This window comes from Xiphophorus couchianus, chromosome 5 (assembly GCF_001444195.1).
Source record: "Xiphophorus couchianus chromosome 5, X_couchianus-1.0, whole genome shotgun sequence".
Lineage (NCBI taxonomy): Eukaryota > Metazoa > Chordata > Actinopteri > Cyprinodontiformes > Poeciliidae > Xiphophorus > Xiphophorus couchianus.
Genome location: NC_040232.1, coordinates 7736592 through 7753258, shown reverse-complemented (window position 1 = coordinate 7753258; position 16667 = coordinate 7736592). Strand labels below are relative to the sequence as shown.

General features: G+C 37.6%; 1 protein-coding gene across 1 annotated transcript; it reads right to left on the bottom strand.

Moving 5' to 3' along the window:
* Positions 1–7275: 7275 nt before the first annotated feature.
* Positions 7276–16667, bottom strand: zbtb45 (zinc finger and BTB domain containing 45). The gene is made up of 5 exons (XM_028018886.1): positions 15492–16667; positions 15005–15139; positions 10267–10407; positions 9106–9379; positions 7276–8047 (listed from the first exon to the last, which is right to left on the bottom strand). The coding sequence occupies exons 1-5, from the start codon at positions 16566–16568 to the stop codon at positions 7629–7631; spliced, it is 2046 nt and encodes a 681-aa protein (XP_027874687.1). The 5' UTR covers positions 16569–16667; the 3' UTR covers positions 7276–7628.

Here is a 16667-nt window from a genome sequence, read left to right as displayed (position 1 = left end):
TGTAAGTTATTACACATGAAATAAGACAAAACTAAGATATTTGCACTGAAACCTAGACCAAAAATACTTTGAAAGATTTTGTGTTTTTACAGTGAAATTGGGTTCATTCTGAGAACAATTAAAGAAAAAGCCAAATAACAGCTTCACTGCAAAAACACAAAAGTCTTACTAAGTATTTGTGGTCTAGTTAAACCTCTTAGCACACTTGAAATAAGACAAAACAACCTTACAAGCAATTTTTCAGCAAGAAATATTTGAACTTGTTTTAAGTCAATAATTGCTTAATATTGTTGAAGAACTACTGATTTCACCGTCACATTATTTCACTTATAACTGGTGAGATATTTTCCTTCTGTATTTTAAAAGTATTTTTGAATAAAATTGTTTTTTATTCAGTTTCTTACAGACTTTTAACTCAAAATAAATTAGATCCTGATATTCAAACCTTCAGTTTCACTGATGAAAAATAATTAAAATGTTAATAAAAGAACAAACAAACAACCAGAGTGAACTCTTTATTTGGAGAAAAATCTTTGAAATCACTCAATTTTTCAAAGTCAATGAATTCATCAAGAACAACATCTAAGTTCTAGGAAAAAGTTAAAATCATGCCATTAGTCTTTTTATACATAAAGATGTAGCTGTAAGATGACCCTTTTTTTCTTTTTCTTTTGTTTATAAAATGACTTTTTCTGACATATTTCACCTCTGTTAAAGAAATATTCATGTAGAAAAACAGTTGTCGTTCCTCTCAACAACGCAAAAATACAGAAATAAAAGGCGTAATAATAATACACTACGTTACAATGCGCTGACATGGCTTCAAAGCACACATATTACACTACTGTACAAGGGTTTCCCCCCCACAGACACAATGCAACAAAAGCACATCCACTGCTGAGGATAGATCAAACCTGTGAAACAGCTTAACACTGCTTATTTACTGAACCCTGACCACAGTGTGGCGTTGGCAACTGGCAAATGAGGTAAATGTTTCTAAAAAAAAGCACCAAAGGTTTGGCTTAAATGTGCTTAAAATGTAAATATTTATATTTTTATATATATATATAGCTTATACAGAACGGCAAATTGAAAGAATTTCAGTCTAGCTTCTCCGAACGGTTTTCCTTTTTATTTATTTGATTTTTTTTCCTTTCAAATACACAAGACTGGAGAAACAAAGCACTGAATCTGCAGTTTTGGTTGAGAAGCCGCTGAATTCATACCGCCAGTTCTGCTCTGAGTAAAGTAAGCAGCATTCTTCCATGTCTGAGTGGGACATTAAATATCAATGTTTAGAGTGAAATCCAAGCAGAAAAAAAGGAAAAAGAAAATTACAGATTTGTCTTACATGGATTCACTTTTACATAAAAATCTTAATTAAAGGGAATATTTTATTTTTAAACATATTATATAATTGCTTGGAAAGTTCTCAAGCACAAAGTTTGTCACTTGTTGAGAATATCTACATAAATGTCAGTAAGAATAGTTCCTACACTGTAAAAACACAAAATCTTACCAGGTATTTTTGGTCTATTTATTTAGTGCAAATATCTTATTACACTTGAAATCAGACAAAACTAACTCACAAAGAACTTTTCAGCAAGATAGAGGAGCTTGTTTTAAACAAAAAAAAATCTAGTAATTTTGATTTGTATTTTTCCACTGGCAGATTATTTCACTTATAACATTTTTCCCATCTTTTATCAATATCAAGTAATTATTTACTTAAAACAGGCTAATGTATCTTACTCAAAAGTTATTTGTAAGTTAATTTTGTCTTATTTCAAGTGTACTAACTTGCAAATACGTTTTCAGCAAAATAGGTGAGCTTGTTTTAAAGTAAATAACTCATTAATATTGATTTTAAAAATCAGTACTAGTTCCACTGGCAGATTATTTCACTTATAACAAGGCATTTTCCTCGTCTTTTATTAATATTAATTTGCTATTTACTTACAACAAGCTTTTCAGTGAGATATAGCAGCTTATTTTAAGTCAATAACGCATTAAGATTGAAGAAAAAGTACTACCGTAATCTCCAGACTACCAGGCGCACTTCAAAGCCTATAATTAGATCAGAAAAGGACAGTGCTCCTTTATCTGGAGTAAAACAGCGCCATCTAGTGAATTAGTATGGATGAATTTTGGTTGTTTTCTGTGACCTCGAAGCGATTTTGTGTGGTACACGGCGCTCACGGCGCTATGTCGAAATGTTTTGGTTGCATTACATTACGGCTTCCGTAGTCAGGAGCGTCGCGGAGTAATATGTACGGTGCTTTCACTGACTAACTGTCAAGGTTTGGAGTTGAGAATATGGGAAATCTGTATCCGTCCGCTGAAGCGGGTGGTATGGCGGTGCGTGTATTGATCTGGTGGTGCGGGAGGTGTGATGAAAACTACAGTGAGAGGTAAGAGCCGGGGGGAGGAAGTCAATCGACTACCGTAAGAACCGGGGTTGACTACGTAAGTGCGTCATCGCGACATAATTACTCTAATACGGGAGCACACCAGGACAGCTATCGCACTGTTTTGTTTTTGCTTAATGCGCCGTATAGACCAGTGCGCTTTATTATGAAAAAAGATCGGAAATAGACCATTTATTCCAGTGCGCCATATAGTGCGAAATATACGGTAGTTCTACTGCATATTAAAAAATCATTTAACTTAAAGCTCCTATTTCCTTCTGAAAAGATACTTGTGAGTTAGTTTTGTCTTATTTCAAGCGTAATAAGATTTTTGCATCAAAAGTAGAGCAAAAATTCTTGGTAAGATTTTATGTTTTTGTTGTGTACAAAGCTTAACCTGCGCATCATAAAATGTTTTTATTAAGAAACATCAAGGGAAAGTGAGCGAAAAACTGGGAAACCAAGGGTCTTTTAAAGATCACCTTCAATGTGTTCAAAACTAATAATAACAATAAAAAATAACAACCTTAGGCCAAATACTTCAAGGGGACACCGATATCTAGAGCTAGGCGATGTGCAAACTTAATTGTGCATAGAGATCAAATTGTAATAAATATTAATGTGGTACTAGCATTATGACATGTTTTGTCAAAACATGTATGGGTGATTGTACATTTTTATTTAAAATTTAAATTTACTAAAACATTAAAAAGTTTTTGTTTTTTTTTACATATATAGTGCTGTTGGAAAAGCTTTTATTATTTTTTTAAAACAACAATCATTTCCCATGAATTGTTAGCCAGAGTCTCCGAAGACAAACACAGCCAAACACTCGACAAAAAAACCAAAAAAACCTGATAAGAACCGCAGATTTTTCAATTATTTCTCCATGTTGAGAATCCTCTAAAAGTTATCTTTCTTTTTTTTTTTTAAAATTGCTCTACACCAAAGAATCACATGAGCAACAAGCAAACTGGGTTTTATAATAAGCAAGAATCTTTACATAGAAGAAAGTTCGAAGCGTTCAGAAAGAATAAGGAGAAGAAAGGAAAGGCAAATGGCTCTATTTTAGCTTTAGTTTTCACCATTTCTTCGTTTGATGTAGCTTAAAGATGCGAAGCATAATGCCTGTCTTTGGACCACTGAGGTAATTGTCGGTGTGTGTGTGTGTGTGTAAAACATGCTGAATTGTTTCCCTAAACAACATAAAAGAGAAACTAGTGTTCCTCTGAGCTTTTCAGATGCTCCGTCTTAATTTGAGGTATATGATGCCGGGGCTGACTGCTGGCGCCTGTGGAAAATCTTACAAAGCATTCAAACAGATCAAGGTGAATTTCATTCACTCTGCTGTGCTGCGTCTAACCCCCCCTCCCCCCACCCCTATAATCCCACCCACCACTTCAATGATTTCCTGTAGTCTCACTGCTTCATCTGCATCAACACATCCCTAAAAAAGCACCATGTGTCGCCCTGGTTTGTTCCTGAATAATCCCAGGTTCCATTCACCTTCTACTCAGTTCCTTCAGGAGTCACTTTTTATTATTTACATATTTATATACATGTTTTATGCGTGGAGTAATAGTGTTACAGGTGGGGTTGGCGGTCATTTCACCACTTTGCCGTTTCGCTTTACAGTTTTGGTCGCTTCCTACCTGAATGTTTTCGGTACAAACACAGCTTTCCTCCATAAAAGAATGAATTGATTAATAAATACAACCAGTAAATGATCATTTAAATTTTCTATTGTCTGTTCTGTTTTTTTTTCCCCGTAAGGGAATGTGCTTATTTGATGCCAATGCTGAGCTGGCCCAAGGCACAAGTGAACTAAGCCACTACATAGGGCCTCCAGGCCAGAAGGGGGCCCCAGGAAAAGTAAAATAAATGAGTACAGGGAAGTAACAACGTTCTGCGTTGGCTTGTAAACACCAACTTTCCTTACTAACCGCGTTTCCATTTACCTTAAAAGTGCAAAAATTGGAATTATGAAAGTAAAGTTGCTTAATGGAAACATGATAATTTAAAAAAACAAACAAACATGTTTTTCGCTAGGATGAAGTGGTTTTTCAGCTGCACTAAAATTAGTGTTTTTCCACGAAACTGCAATGAAAACACTTTTTTTAGCATTACACAGGTCACATGATGAACAACCGGATGTTACTACTGGTGGAAACAACAAAGAAGACGACAGGAAGTGGTTGGATGATGACGTAGCATTTATTAATCGCGTGCTAAATTAAAATGAGCTCAATAATTTCCATTTGGCTGATTAATCGTTTTTTTTCTTTTCTCTCTTTCTACCAAAAACTGGAGGACAAAATTCTTCAGTCTGGTGCTTTGGTCTCAACTAGCCTTTTTGAAGGAATATTTTGTTCACAGATTGTTCACAATTAATATTATTTGCTGTTTCTGTTGTTTTGTTTATTTATTTTGGATATTTAAAATGTCTTCCAGTTCACTAAATTTAAATTTTCATTGGAATTTTAAGTTTATTGATCTTTGAGAATATCGTCTTGCATTATTATTTCATTACCACTATATTACTTGAAAATGGGCTCAAAACAATATTATCGTTTATCACAATAACTTCTGGACAATTTATCATCCAGCAAAATTTATTGTGACAGACCTACTAACATGTTTTTGTAATGATTTATCACGCAAACAAATTTTTTTCAGAATTATTTTAATTCCGTTCCCATTCCAAATGTGTGCCAAACTTTGTCGATAGTCCATTTAAGTCAAAAACACCCAACTTCGCAGTAGCTGTTTCTATTTAATAAGAAACACAATTAAAATCAAATGTGAAAAGGTTGAAATCCCTAAAAAACCAACGCGCCATAATCCTCCCGTGACTTCCTGTCTTCATCTGCTTCGTAGTTTCCACCAGTAGTAATATCCTGGTGGAATATGATCACATTGTTGATCATGTGACATTGTTGATCATGTGATCATGCGTGATGCAGAAAAAGTGAAATAAATCAATTTTGATCTGACTGAAAAAAACCCCACTTTATCAAAGTGCCAAAATCTTTTATTGAAATGTTTTTTTTTCGAAGTTGCCGTGTTTCCATTAAGCAGATTTATTTTCAAAATATCAAATTGTGCAGTTTTGTCAATTTAGACGCAGCTAGTGACGCTTTCAAGTTCATATAAATCTGCTGCCACATTTTAAAGATAAAGCTCTTTAATCATGTGAACAGATCTTCAAATTCAGTGTCAACTCACAAGTTAACACTTCATTAGCGCACATATGATTAAGTTTGAACAATTTATCTGAGATGTTAGTGATGCCGAGGTGATGAATCAAATTTTCTGCTTCAATAAATATTACCCATAATCATAAATTCATCAAACACAAGAGAAATAAAATTATCTGAAACTATTAATTAAAGGGATATGAAATCATTTGTTTATGGGTATGAAATTGAAGCAGGAAGTTTAAAGTTTAAACATGTTTAAAATGAAATTAATTGCTTTCATTTAAAAATTAATTATATTACTATTAATGCTGCCCCTACATGTAATATATGGCTGTTTTATTGTTATAGCTAATGTAAGGAAGGTGCAACAAGCTTACATTGTGTTGTTTATCATCTGTGTTAGCTTCCCTGGTCGCTAGCCTGCTGTTTATTTTACCAACAGACATCTAGCCGCTTGTTGCATATATTAGCTTCTAAAACAGTGTTATCCAAACAGAAAAACTAATTTGTGTTTGGAGTTTCATTACCTTTTCTAGAATATCATTAGAAAGACTTCTTATATTAGAAAATAACATTCTTTGAGAGGTTTTTGCAATGGTGAGCTTTTAAAAACAGTTATTCAGTCAACTCCGCCACCAATAATAACAAAATAACAACCCTAACACTTTATATTTCACTTGAAACATCCAACTGGTCACCGACAAGAAATGGCTTTAAAAAAGAGAACTGATCCTGAATGAAACTTAACGAAGGTGAATGGAACTCATAATCTCTCTGCACTTTATGAAACAGGGTTTCTGCACTATTCTACAAAAATGTTTTTAATTCGATACTTTTTGAAGCGCTGTCCATACGTGTGTTGGATTTACCACTTTGCTCTTAGCAATACATCACAACACAGGAAAAAATAAAAAATAATAATAATAATAATCAGGCTACAACTATTATTATAGCTTTCTGGGAACTGAACATCTTTTTCTCCCAAACCCTCAAACCCTAACTGAAGGTGGAGTTAAGCTAATGCAATAAGACATGTAAGCCTGAAAGCCAGGGGTGTCCAACGTGAGGCCCGGGGGCCATTTGTGGCCCTTGGACTGATCTTGTGCGGCCCCCAACTGCAGTTCAAATATGATTGAAATTTGACCCGTAGATGCAGACGGAGACTTTTAATTTGTAACCAAGGTGAAAAATTGTTACCAACAACATTTTCCTACACAGGAAAATGTAAAGTACAACACAAAGTATTTGTGTTTTTAAAACTCAGTTTTAACAAAAGGTAAAACCAACAGACTTTTACTGAAAAGCCAACTTTGCTGCAAACAAATCAGGTTTTATTCCTTCTTAAACTTGGTTTAAACAGCAAACAGTTTGAAGCAAAGTAACCCAGATTCTGTTCTTATTACTGAAAATGTGTTCAATCGAGCCCAAAAGAATCTGAAAATTGGATTTCTTTCTTTAAATATAGTAAACATGTAAAATCTACTAAGGAGTATTAGGGCCTTTGTAGAAAAAAAAAAAACTTAAAACATTTGAGGGTAATCTCAGAAATTTTCTGGAAAAAACAAGAAAATTTGCAAAAAAAACCCCAAAATTTTTAGATTAATATCAGGAGCTTTCTACAAAATTTCTTAAATTCAAATGTGAAAACTTTTCTTTTGAAAATTTTAAAGTTTTCTAGAAAATGTCTCAGATTAATGGCAACATTTCTGAGTTTTTGGTGAAAATGTAATAATTTTTTTTCTGTCTACAAATGCCCTGATATTGCCAAGTTTTGGATCTACTATAGTATAGGGCTACGTTTTTTGATTGGTTTTAGATTTGGTGTTTTTGGCCTTTTGAATCTATATTTTTGACCTATGTGGCAATACGTTTGGACACCCCTGCTTTAAGCGCTGTTACCACCAAATAATGAAAAAGAAAAAAAAACAATTAAAAGTGTTAAGCGTTGGTTTGAGGAATGAGCTAACTAATCGCCTTCTCCTCTCCCCTGAATTTCCCTTTCTCCCATTTCCTCCCATATTTAGGTGGAGGAAGCTCCATGGCTGGACATGCTCGGCATGCTGCCAACCATAGCAGCTGCACCAGCCATACCTGAGGTTCCTCCCATACCTGGAGGACTGTGCTTGGTAGGTGAGGTCATGTCGGCTCCACGCCCCTGACCCGGGCCGAGGGTCTGCGGGGCGTGGTGGGCGTGCTGCAAGGCGTGGCGGTCCAGCAAGGTGCGGTGGGTGAATGCCCGGTGGCAAACATTGCACTGGAAGGTGCGCTCGGCACGGTGGGTGCGCATGTGCACATTGAGGGAGCTTTTCTGTGTGAAGCGTTTGCCGCACATGGTGCACTGGAAGGCCCGGACGCCAGTATGCACCACCATGTGTTTGAGGAGGTAGTCCCGCAGGGAGAAGGAGCGCCAGCAGATGGAGCACTGATGAGGTTTTTGACCTAAAAGACAAAAAAGTAAATGTTTACTCAGTTCAAAAGGAATGTATGTGTAAATTATCAGAGTTGGGTAGTAATTAGTTACTACGTCTGTCACAATAACAAATTTTGCTGGACGATAAATTATCGCAATAAATGATAATATTGTTCTTTTAAGACCATTTTCATGTGATATAACAAAAGTGGAACAAACTTTCGGAAAATTGTAAAACAGCCGAAGAACAGAGTTCTTGTAAATCTAGACTAAAAACCCAGCTGTTCAGTTTCTTTTGTACCATAATAAATGAAACACTCATCAACATTTTTGATGTGTAAATGACGAAACATTTAATGTTTCAATTGTTGATTTTTGTGTTTTTATGATAAAACGCTTTGAAATGCCTTGTTGATGAAATGTGCTATACAAATAAAATTTGATTTTGATTTAATGGCACAATAATGCAAGAGCATATTTATTTGAATGGATGTTCATAAGACTGACGTAACACCTGCCATGAACATGAAGAAAACTTCATGAATGTTTATGACTGCTGTCATGACGTGTAATTTCGTAAATAATTAAGACTTTTATTGCAAAGTTTCTCTAAAAGCTGCATTAAAAGTCCATTAAAAGTGTCAACTTTGTATTATTCTGTAGACTTTTAATGCAAAGTTACATTAAAATTGTAATCATTTACCAAATGATATATCATGACAACAGTCATAAACATTGATGACGACTCCTTCATGTAAATAACAGGTGTTATGTTACGATTATGGCAGTCTTATGCACACCTCTTCAAATAAAGTATTATGACAGATTCTGAAAGATCAATAAACGTCTAACGAACATTTAACACTGGAAGTGGAAGACATTTTAAATATCCTAAATAAATAAATAAAACGACAGAAACGACAATTACGTAAACTGAATTATGAAGTCTGTGAACAAAACTGTCCTTCAAAAAAGAGGCTAGTTGAGACCAGACTGAAAACTTTTGTCATCCAGTTTTGATAGAAATAGAGAGAGAAAAGAGAAAAACAATAAATTGCACAAATGCAAATTGTGTTTATCCACTCACCCGAGTGGATAAACATGTGCTTGCTGTAGTTCTTCCTGGATCGCAAAGATTTGCCACAGTGCGTGCAGTCGAACGAGGTCTCAGATCCCTGGGAGGAAGGAGAGGGCCCTGCCGAACAGGAGGACGCTGAAGAAGTGGGGACAGGGGTCATCGGCGCAGGGGGCGGAGCCTGTTGGGATGGCTCACTTCCCGCCATGTTGTCCATCCCTCCCATGGGTCCTCCCACGTAGAATGGAGGAGGCTGTGAGTGGCTCACTGGGTACTGGAAAAGAAGCTATGGAGGAGCAACAGAATATGGACAGATCATCGTAAGACAGGGTTTATGGCTGAAAAACCTGTCACGATATAAGCATTTCATATTGTTAATTATTATTTTATTGTTTTAAATATATGAAATACTAATAATGACGTGACTTCTCCTCTTCTATCCACTGTTTTCACTCCTTGCCCATTGTTTTTACACATTTTTAAGCAATTCTGAGGCACGATGGCGAAACCTTAAACTGCTGCTGTGCCAGTTACTCCACTGTTCTGTTGTTGCTAGGTAACCAAAGAGTGAGTGAGTTAGTTGATTCCACCAACAAAGCTCAGCTGGCCATGAGAGATTGAGTGCCTAAAGCCTTTCCTTTGCCTACATCTCCCAGAATGCCTTGTGGTTCTGGATCAGATTTCAGTGAATATAGATATATTGAATATTGACTAGTCTATCAGTTGTATTTTCTATTGATATTGATCATATGTCTATCTCAGTATATATTTGATTTATTATCTAACACATGAGGAATAGCTCACCACAAACTATTAGCTTTGGTCTCTAGAGACAAACGTCTATAGTACAGCAGGGGTGCCCAAAGTGCGGCACTGGGACTATTTACAGCCGTCTGAAGGACTCTGAGCGGCCACCCTGAGCTCAACTCTAGAATTTAATGCAGATTAACACTTTTTAACGTTATAGGGAAACTTTTTTTTTTTTACAGATAAATCAGGATCAGAGTATGCTTTATTGATACCCAAGGTTAGATTGTTTATTTGTTGACAAGCTACTCGCATCCAAAGTGTTATATCTTCAACCAGATTTTTACAATTTTCAAACTTTAGTAAGATATTCTTCAGTCATATTTGTCTTTTCAGTATTGACAGTATGTGACCCGAGGCACTGACCTGGTTGTTGATGGACTGCGAGGATGGAGGCGGAGTCAGCGGCTTGCTGACCCTTCCTCTGGGGTTAAATGTCATGGCTTGAGGAGGTTCACTCTGAGGCCAGAAACTCTCTGAGAAAACCCCGTGGTCGTCATAGAAATCCTAAAATCCACACAAAAAGGCCACATAAATTATCTAAAAAACAAACAGATGAATAAATAAAAATCAAACATTTAATTGTTTTCATAGTTTAGCTTCAGCTCCTGGATTAAAACAGATCTGCTGTATTTACGGATTTTTTTTTAAGGGCATCAAAGTAAAAGGGGCCAAATGCAAATTAACTCGAATTCTGATGATTAATTGAATGATTCAATATATAAAACTTTAAAAATAAAAAATTTGGGGCGTGTCGTGGTGGCGTAGTGGTTAGCGCGACCCGTATTTGGAGGCCTTCAGTCCTCGACACGGCCGTCGCGGATTCGACTCCCGGACCCGACGACATTTGCCGCATGTCTTTCCTCCTCTCCTTCCACGTTTCCTGTCAGCCTACTATCACATAAGGGACACTAGAGCCCCCAAAAGACCCCCTGGAGGGGTTAAAAAAATATATATTTTTTGCCTTGATGCTTCATTTGTTTCTACGTTGCGCTGCCTCAAGAGTTCAACAGTTTCAAGGGGAAGATTATTACGGTTGCACAAAATTACTCAGTTTACCATAACTCATCAAGAGAAATTGAAGATAATGAACTTTAAAAAAGAACAACCTAAAATGTTAAGTTAGGTCTCCATCAAAAACGAAATAAGAAGATATTCTCTACGGTAAACTAAGTTTGCTTAGATAATAAAAAATTAAACAATAAAAAAATTATCAGAACACCAAGTAGAGAACATATTTACAGATTTGATATTTAGGGTCGTAAAAAAATGTGATGATGAAGATAATTCAACTTTAGTGATGCTTCTTGTCATATTCTAATCTAATTGTAATAAATATTCTAACTGTACACAAAGTGACATTTTTATTTTTATTTACCAATAGTTACATTTTGAATTGTGATTAGGAAAAGAAATGATGCTTCATGATATTTTCTGATAAATTTATTATTGTCATTTCTGGACTTAAAATAACAACATTTCCATTAAACTCAATATTTTGGTCCGTCTAATTATGCAATTTTTAAATATTAAATGATTGATAATTTGATCAGTTACTCAGTACTTGAGTAAACTTTTACTAAATACTTTTTTACTCATATTTGAGTAAATTCTTGGATGGCTACTTTTTACTTTCACTTGAGTGAAAATATGTTGAAGTAGTGATACTCTGACTTGAGTACAATTATTGGGTTCTCTACCCACCTCTACATATTACACAATAATTAGAAATAAAATACCCAAACAGGTTTATTGTTAACTGTTACCTCTCTTCTGTGAAAAACGACACGAATGAAGGAGAAAATCAGCCCGTCAAGACTCGGCTCCCACACAATATGGATGCAAATTGTGTTGATGAACCCTGCTTTTTCTCTTTCTAATTATCATTTCTAATTATGCAGGTTAAACTAATTATCATCCCATTTACAATCTGCGCAGTTATTCATATCTATCGCCTTTGGCATCAACTGATTACAAAAAAGAAAGCAAAAAAAAAAGAAGATTTTATTAAGATGTTAATATTTTGTATATTTCACTTCCCATGTGTTGCAAGATTACAGCCGTTTTCACAGACTGAACCAGGTAAAGATGGCAGAAGGTCCGTCTGGCTGGTATAAACAATCCATGGACAAAGTCAGGTATAAAACGACTAAAACTGCAAATGTACCACATATGCAAGGGAACAAATGATTCACTGCACAAAAAAACAAAAAATATAGCCACGCATTTTTGGTCTAGCTTCTAGAGGAAATGTCTTAGTACATTTAAATAAGACAAAATTAACTTTTCAGCAAGAATTATGAACTTATTCTAAGTAAATATTTTCTTAATTTTGATGAAAATGTACTGCCAGATTATAATTATAGCAAAACATTTTTCCCATGTTATAAGTGACATAATCTGCAAGTGGAATCAGTACTTTTTCATCAATAATAAGGAATTGTTGACTTAAAACAAGTACCCATTTCTTGCTCTAATGTAACTTGTAATTTAGTTTTGTCTTATTTATCTTATTTACACTAGAACCAAGACCAAAAAGCCTTGGTAAGACGTGATGTTTTTGCAGTCTAAGCATCAACGTTTGCACTGTTGGCAACGAAAAAAAAAACCTTCAATGCTTTCCATTCAACGACACAAACACATGCCGATCAAAACTGGATGATTTTCACCCCAACTGAAACAGACTAAACTAAAACATCAGATTTTTTTTCCTGACTAGTTAATGACCTTTCCTGCTTTTTCCAGTTTTCACTCCCCTACATTGTTTTTTATTTTTAAGTAGTTATGAGGCACAGTGGCGGAACCTTGAACTGCTACCGCACCAGTTACTCAACAGGCTGTTGCTAGGTAAGAGTGAGTGAGTTGCTAGGTAACCAAAGAGTGAGTGAGTTGCTAGGTAACCAAAGAACGAGCAAGTTAGTTGATTCCACCAGCTTTTCTTCAGTGAATATATTCTAAATATTCTATCAGATGTATTATCTACTGATATCGATCACGTGTCTATCATGATATATATATTGTTATTGATTTTTTGTCTGGCTCTAGGAATGAACTCCAGTCTGCATGTTTTTGGTCCAACTCACCTGAATCAAATCACTGAATTAGCTCCTCAATATGCAAACAAATGCTCTTGAGTCCTGCTAATGACCTAATTATTTGATTCTATGGCTACAATTAACTATTATTTTAATAATCGATTATTCTATTGATTATCCTGACAATTAATCGGATAAAAAAAGTGCCACATTCCACAGATTTTTCATTTAACTGCTTCAGGCTTTTTCATACAATATAAGAAATACATTTAAAAATACAAAAATAAATAATTAGATAATTTTTTAAAATAAGAAAACAAATGTGTTTGTTGCTTAAAAAAACAGTAACATAACATTCTGTTGGTGAACTTGAACCAGGTGAAGCTGAAACTATTCCACTTCAGAAATTTTGGGTAATTTTGGGTTACAAATAAATGTTGTTTTTTTTTTATTATTCTAACTTATAAATTATAAGTTAAAAAAAAGAATTATAAGTTATAATTCTTTTTTTTAAAACTTATAATTTTTATTTCCCTTTGTTACAGAATACAGAACAAAAAAAACGTGTATAAAATGAAGAAAATCAGGGCGTGGCGTGGTGGCGTAGCGGTTAGCGCGACCCGTATTTGGAGGCCTTGAGTCCTCGACGCGGCTGTCGCGGGTTCGACTCCCGGACCCGACGACATTTGCCGCATGTCTTCCCCCGTTTCCTGTCAGCCTACTATCATATAAGGGACACTAGAGCCCACAAAAGACCCCTGGAGGGGTAAAAAAAAAAGAAGAAAATCAGAACACAGTGACAACTTCTTTTATTACAGTCTTATGGTGTTTAGCTCTTGTAAAGGTTTGTAATCTAATCTATATCAGATTAGATGTTAGATCTAATCTAAGATCTAGTCTTCAGTCAGAAGCTACTTCCGATTTGTTGTAATACAGACCTGAGCTTTCCTGCCAACAGTCATCACCATCTACAATAACACTTTGAAAAATCTGAATTAATTAGTTACAACAACATTTAATTTTCCTTTGGGATCAATAAAGTATTTTTGAATCTGAATTTGAATTTAAACAACATCCATTTTTTTCCCACAGTTGTTCTGCTTTTGATTGTTGTTTTCTGAGAATGGACATAAATCCCTCCATCAAGGGTGTTTTTATCTTAAATACATTTTATAGATATTTGGTACAGTTTTGGTTTATTTACTGCCCTGAATATGTTGTTTTTTCAGCAATTGCCTTTATTTGAGTCTGTATACTCCAGTATCCAATTAATCGATTACTAAATTAGAAGACAATTAATTTGATTAATTGTTTCAGCTTCACTTGATTCAGGTTTCTTGAGGCAGAGACACGTCTAAAAGTGTCAGGATATCGACCCCCGAGGACTGGGAGTCATAAAATGAGGTGAAAAAGTTTTTTTTTTGTTTTAACTGCTAGTTATTAACAACGCTATTCCTCAATTTGAGATGCAAAAAGCTGCCTAAAATGTGAACTCTAAAAATCCTTTCCTGTTTTTTTCCTTCTATATACTAGTAAGCCACAACTTCCTTTACTTGATAAGATATGGTACTGGCTCATTTGCATAAAAAAATAATTTAATGAGCCCAAACATATCTTAACCTATGATCTTCAAGTAGCATAGAGATGAGTCAGAATGAACTTTGCTTTCCAACACGTCCTGTCTTGTGAAGAGAAAATAAAAACTGCTGAAAAATAAAAAAAAGTAATCTGTGAAGAAGTGCCCGTTTGTGCACTTTACTTCATTTGTAATTAAGACTTGGTGCAATGCTTCACAGAAAACCGAAGGCAAAGCTGGAACCTTTTGACAGAGTGGCAGATGTTCTTTGTGTAGGCTGCGGTGTTCGGCACCATGCACATTAATAAGAAGATTCTTGGAAAAAAATAAATAAAAAAGCCCTTTTTATGTATACATTTTCTGCAAAAATCCATGCTCCATATTTTAAATGCAGACACAATAGCCTCCTTCATGTAGCAAATGCTGAATTATTAATAAAAATCTCAAATTTTAGCCTTCAACTGCTGCATTTCCTCATTAAAAATCAGCATACCTGTCCGAAGCTGGCCATGGAGTCCTGGGCGCCCTCCTGCTCTTGGTCCCGCCTCCCGTCCTCCAGGGAATAGACGGTCCCATCCGAGTCCTGCACGCCTTCATCTTTAACCACGACTCCCTCTCCTCCCAGCACCTGAAAACAGGAAGGTCCACGTCAATCCATGCAACAACTGACGACAGAGCTAAAAGAAGGCAGCAGGAAAAAAAAAAGTCAGTAAGGACAGTGGCACTGTCCAGGCTGCAAGCAGCTCCTAATGAGCGCCAGGCACTTACAGCTAATATGCAGAAGTCCATAGATTACCAAAGCTGCTGCTACTGGAGTTGAGACAATAGATACAATTGTGCAAAGTGGAGAAACATCTCTGCGATATACGCCAATGCAGTGCGAGAAGAGGGAAAAGCATATAAAGAAAGCAAAGGAAAACGTTGCAGCTCTGCATGCCTGAAAGCTGTAACCATAGCAACCCTTTCCCTTATCCCCCTACCTGGAGTCTTAGCGGCTGCCTCTGCTTGCGGCTGTGGCTCGCCCCCCTGTCTCTGTCTCCGTCTCTTCCCCGCTCCCTCCCGTCCAGGTCCTCCTCCTCGCTGTAGCGGTCCATCCCCACCAGGTCGTCGGAGAGGTCGGCGGCGTTGCCACGGAGGCTGTCCCTGCCGACACTGTCCACGCTGCCCACCCCGGAGCTGCAGCCCGCCGACAGGCTTCCCGTGCTACTGGTGCCGGCTCCGTTGGCGGTCTGCACCAGCAGGTCTCGCAGCTTGTACCGGACGTCCTGAGTGCAGCTGGAGGTCTGCTTCATGAGGACCGGGCCGGCACCAGGGGGCATCCCGTCTCCACCGCCGCACATCGAACTGGGCCCCATCTCCCCCAGCGCCATCAGGCTAACAGTGCTACTTTGATCCATGGGGCCCGGCCCACTGTCACTGACGCTGGAGCCCCCCAAACCTCCGGCCATGTTGCTAGCCCCACATTCTGTCATGAAATTAGAGAAGTTTGCATAACCTCCAACCCCGCCTGCGCTACCAACAGAGCAGCTCCCACTGCTGCTGCTCTCCCTCCCTTTGCTCAGGCCACGCTCTTCCTGTTTTGGGAGAACTCCAGCAAGCATCCCTCCTCCGGCTCCTGTCCCTGCAGCTGCTGCTGCGGCTGCCGCTGCAGCTGCACTCGCCGCCTCCGCCGCCGCCTTCCTCTGAGAGATGATCTGGGTGCACTCATCAATGACCGTCTTGATCTGCAGGATGCTGGCAGCTGTCAGGATGCAGAGGGCCTGAGACTGCAGCACCACCAGGGAGCCACTGTACATAAAATCCACGAGCTGCTTCACGGTTTCCGCAGGTACCAACGGCGGCACGGAAATCTCAGAGTGACCCAGCAGGAGCTTGTCCTGGAAAAACGGGCTGCCGGCCGCCAGGACGCAGGCGTGGGCTCGCAAGGAGGCATCGTGTATCCGGACGGTCACGTCGCAGAAGAGCCCCTCCCGCCGCTGCGTCCGCAGGGCCTCCAGCACCGACTGGCTGGAGTTGTGCAGGTGGATGTAGTGCACGGTTTCCGTGCCGGACACCATGGCCGGGGACGGAGAGTCGCTGGGGACCGGGTGGGGGTGGGAGTGGGGCTGGGGGAGGGGGGTCAGGTGCCTCGGGTTTTGCGTCAGCTTGAGGTGTGA

Bases quoted from the DNA above. Each gene is read 5' to 3' on its own strand.
- zbtb45 (XM_028018886.1), bottom strand. From the start codon at position 16,568: ATGGTGTCCGGCACGGAAACCGTGCACTACATCCACCTGCACAACTCC. The intron at 9,380-10,266 runs GTCAGTGCCTCG...GCTCCTCCATAG, and splicing joins CGCAGTCCATCAACAACCAG to CTTCTTTTCCAGTACCCAGT. The intron at 8,048-9,105 runs GTGAGTGGATAA...TTTGTCTTTTAG, and splicing joins GCACATGTTTATCCACTCGG to GTCAAAAACCTCATCAGTGC.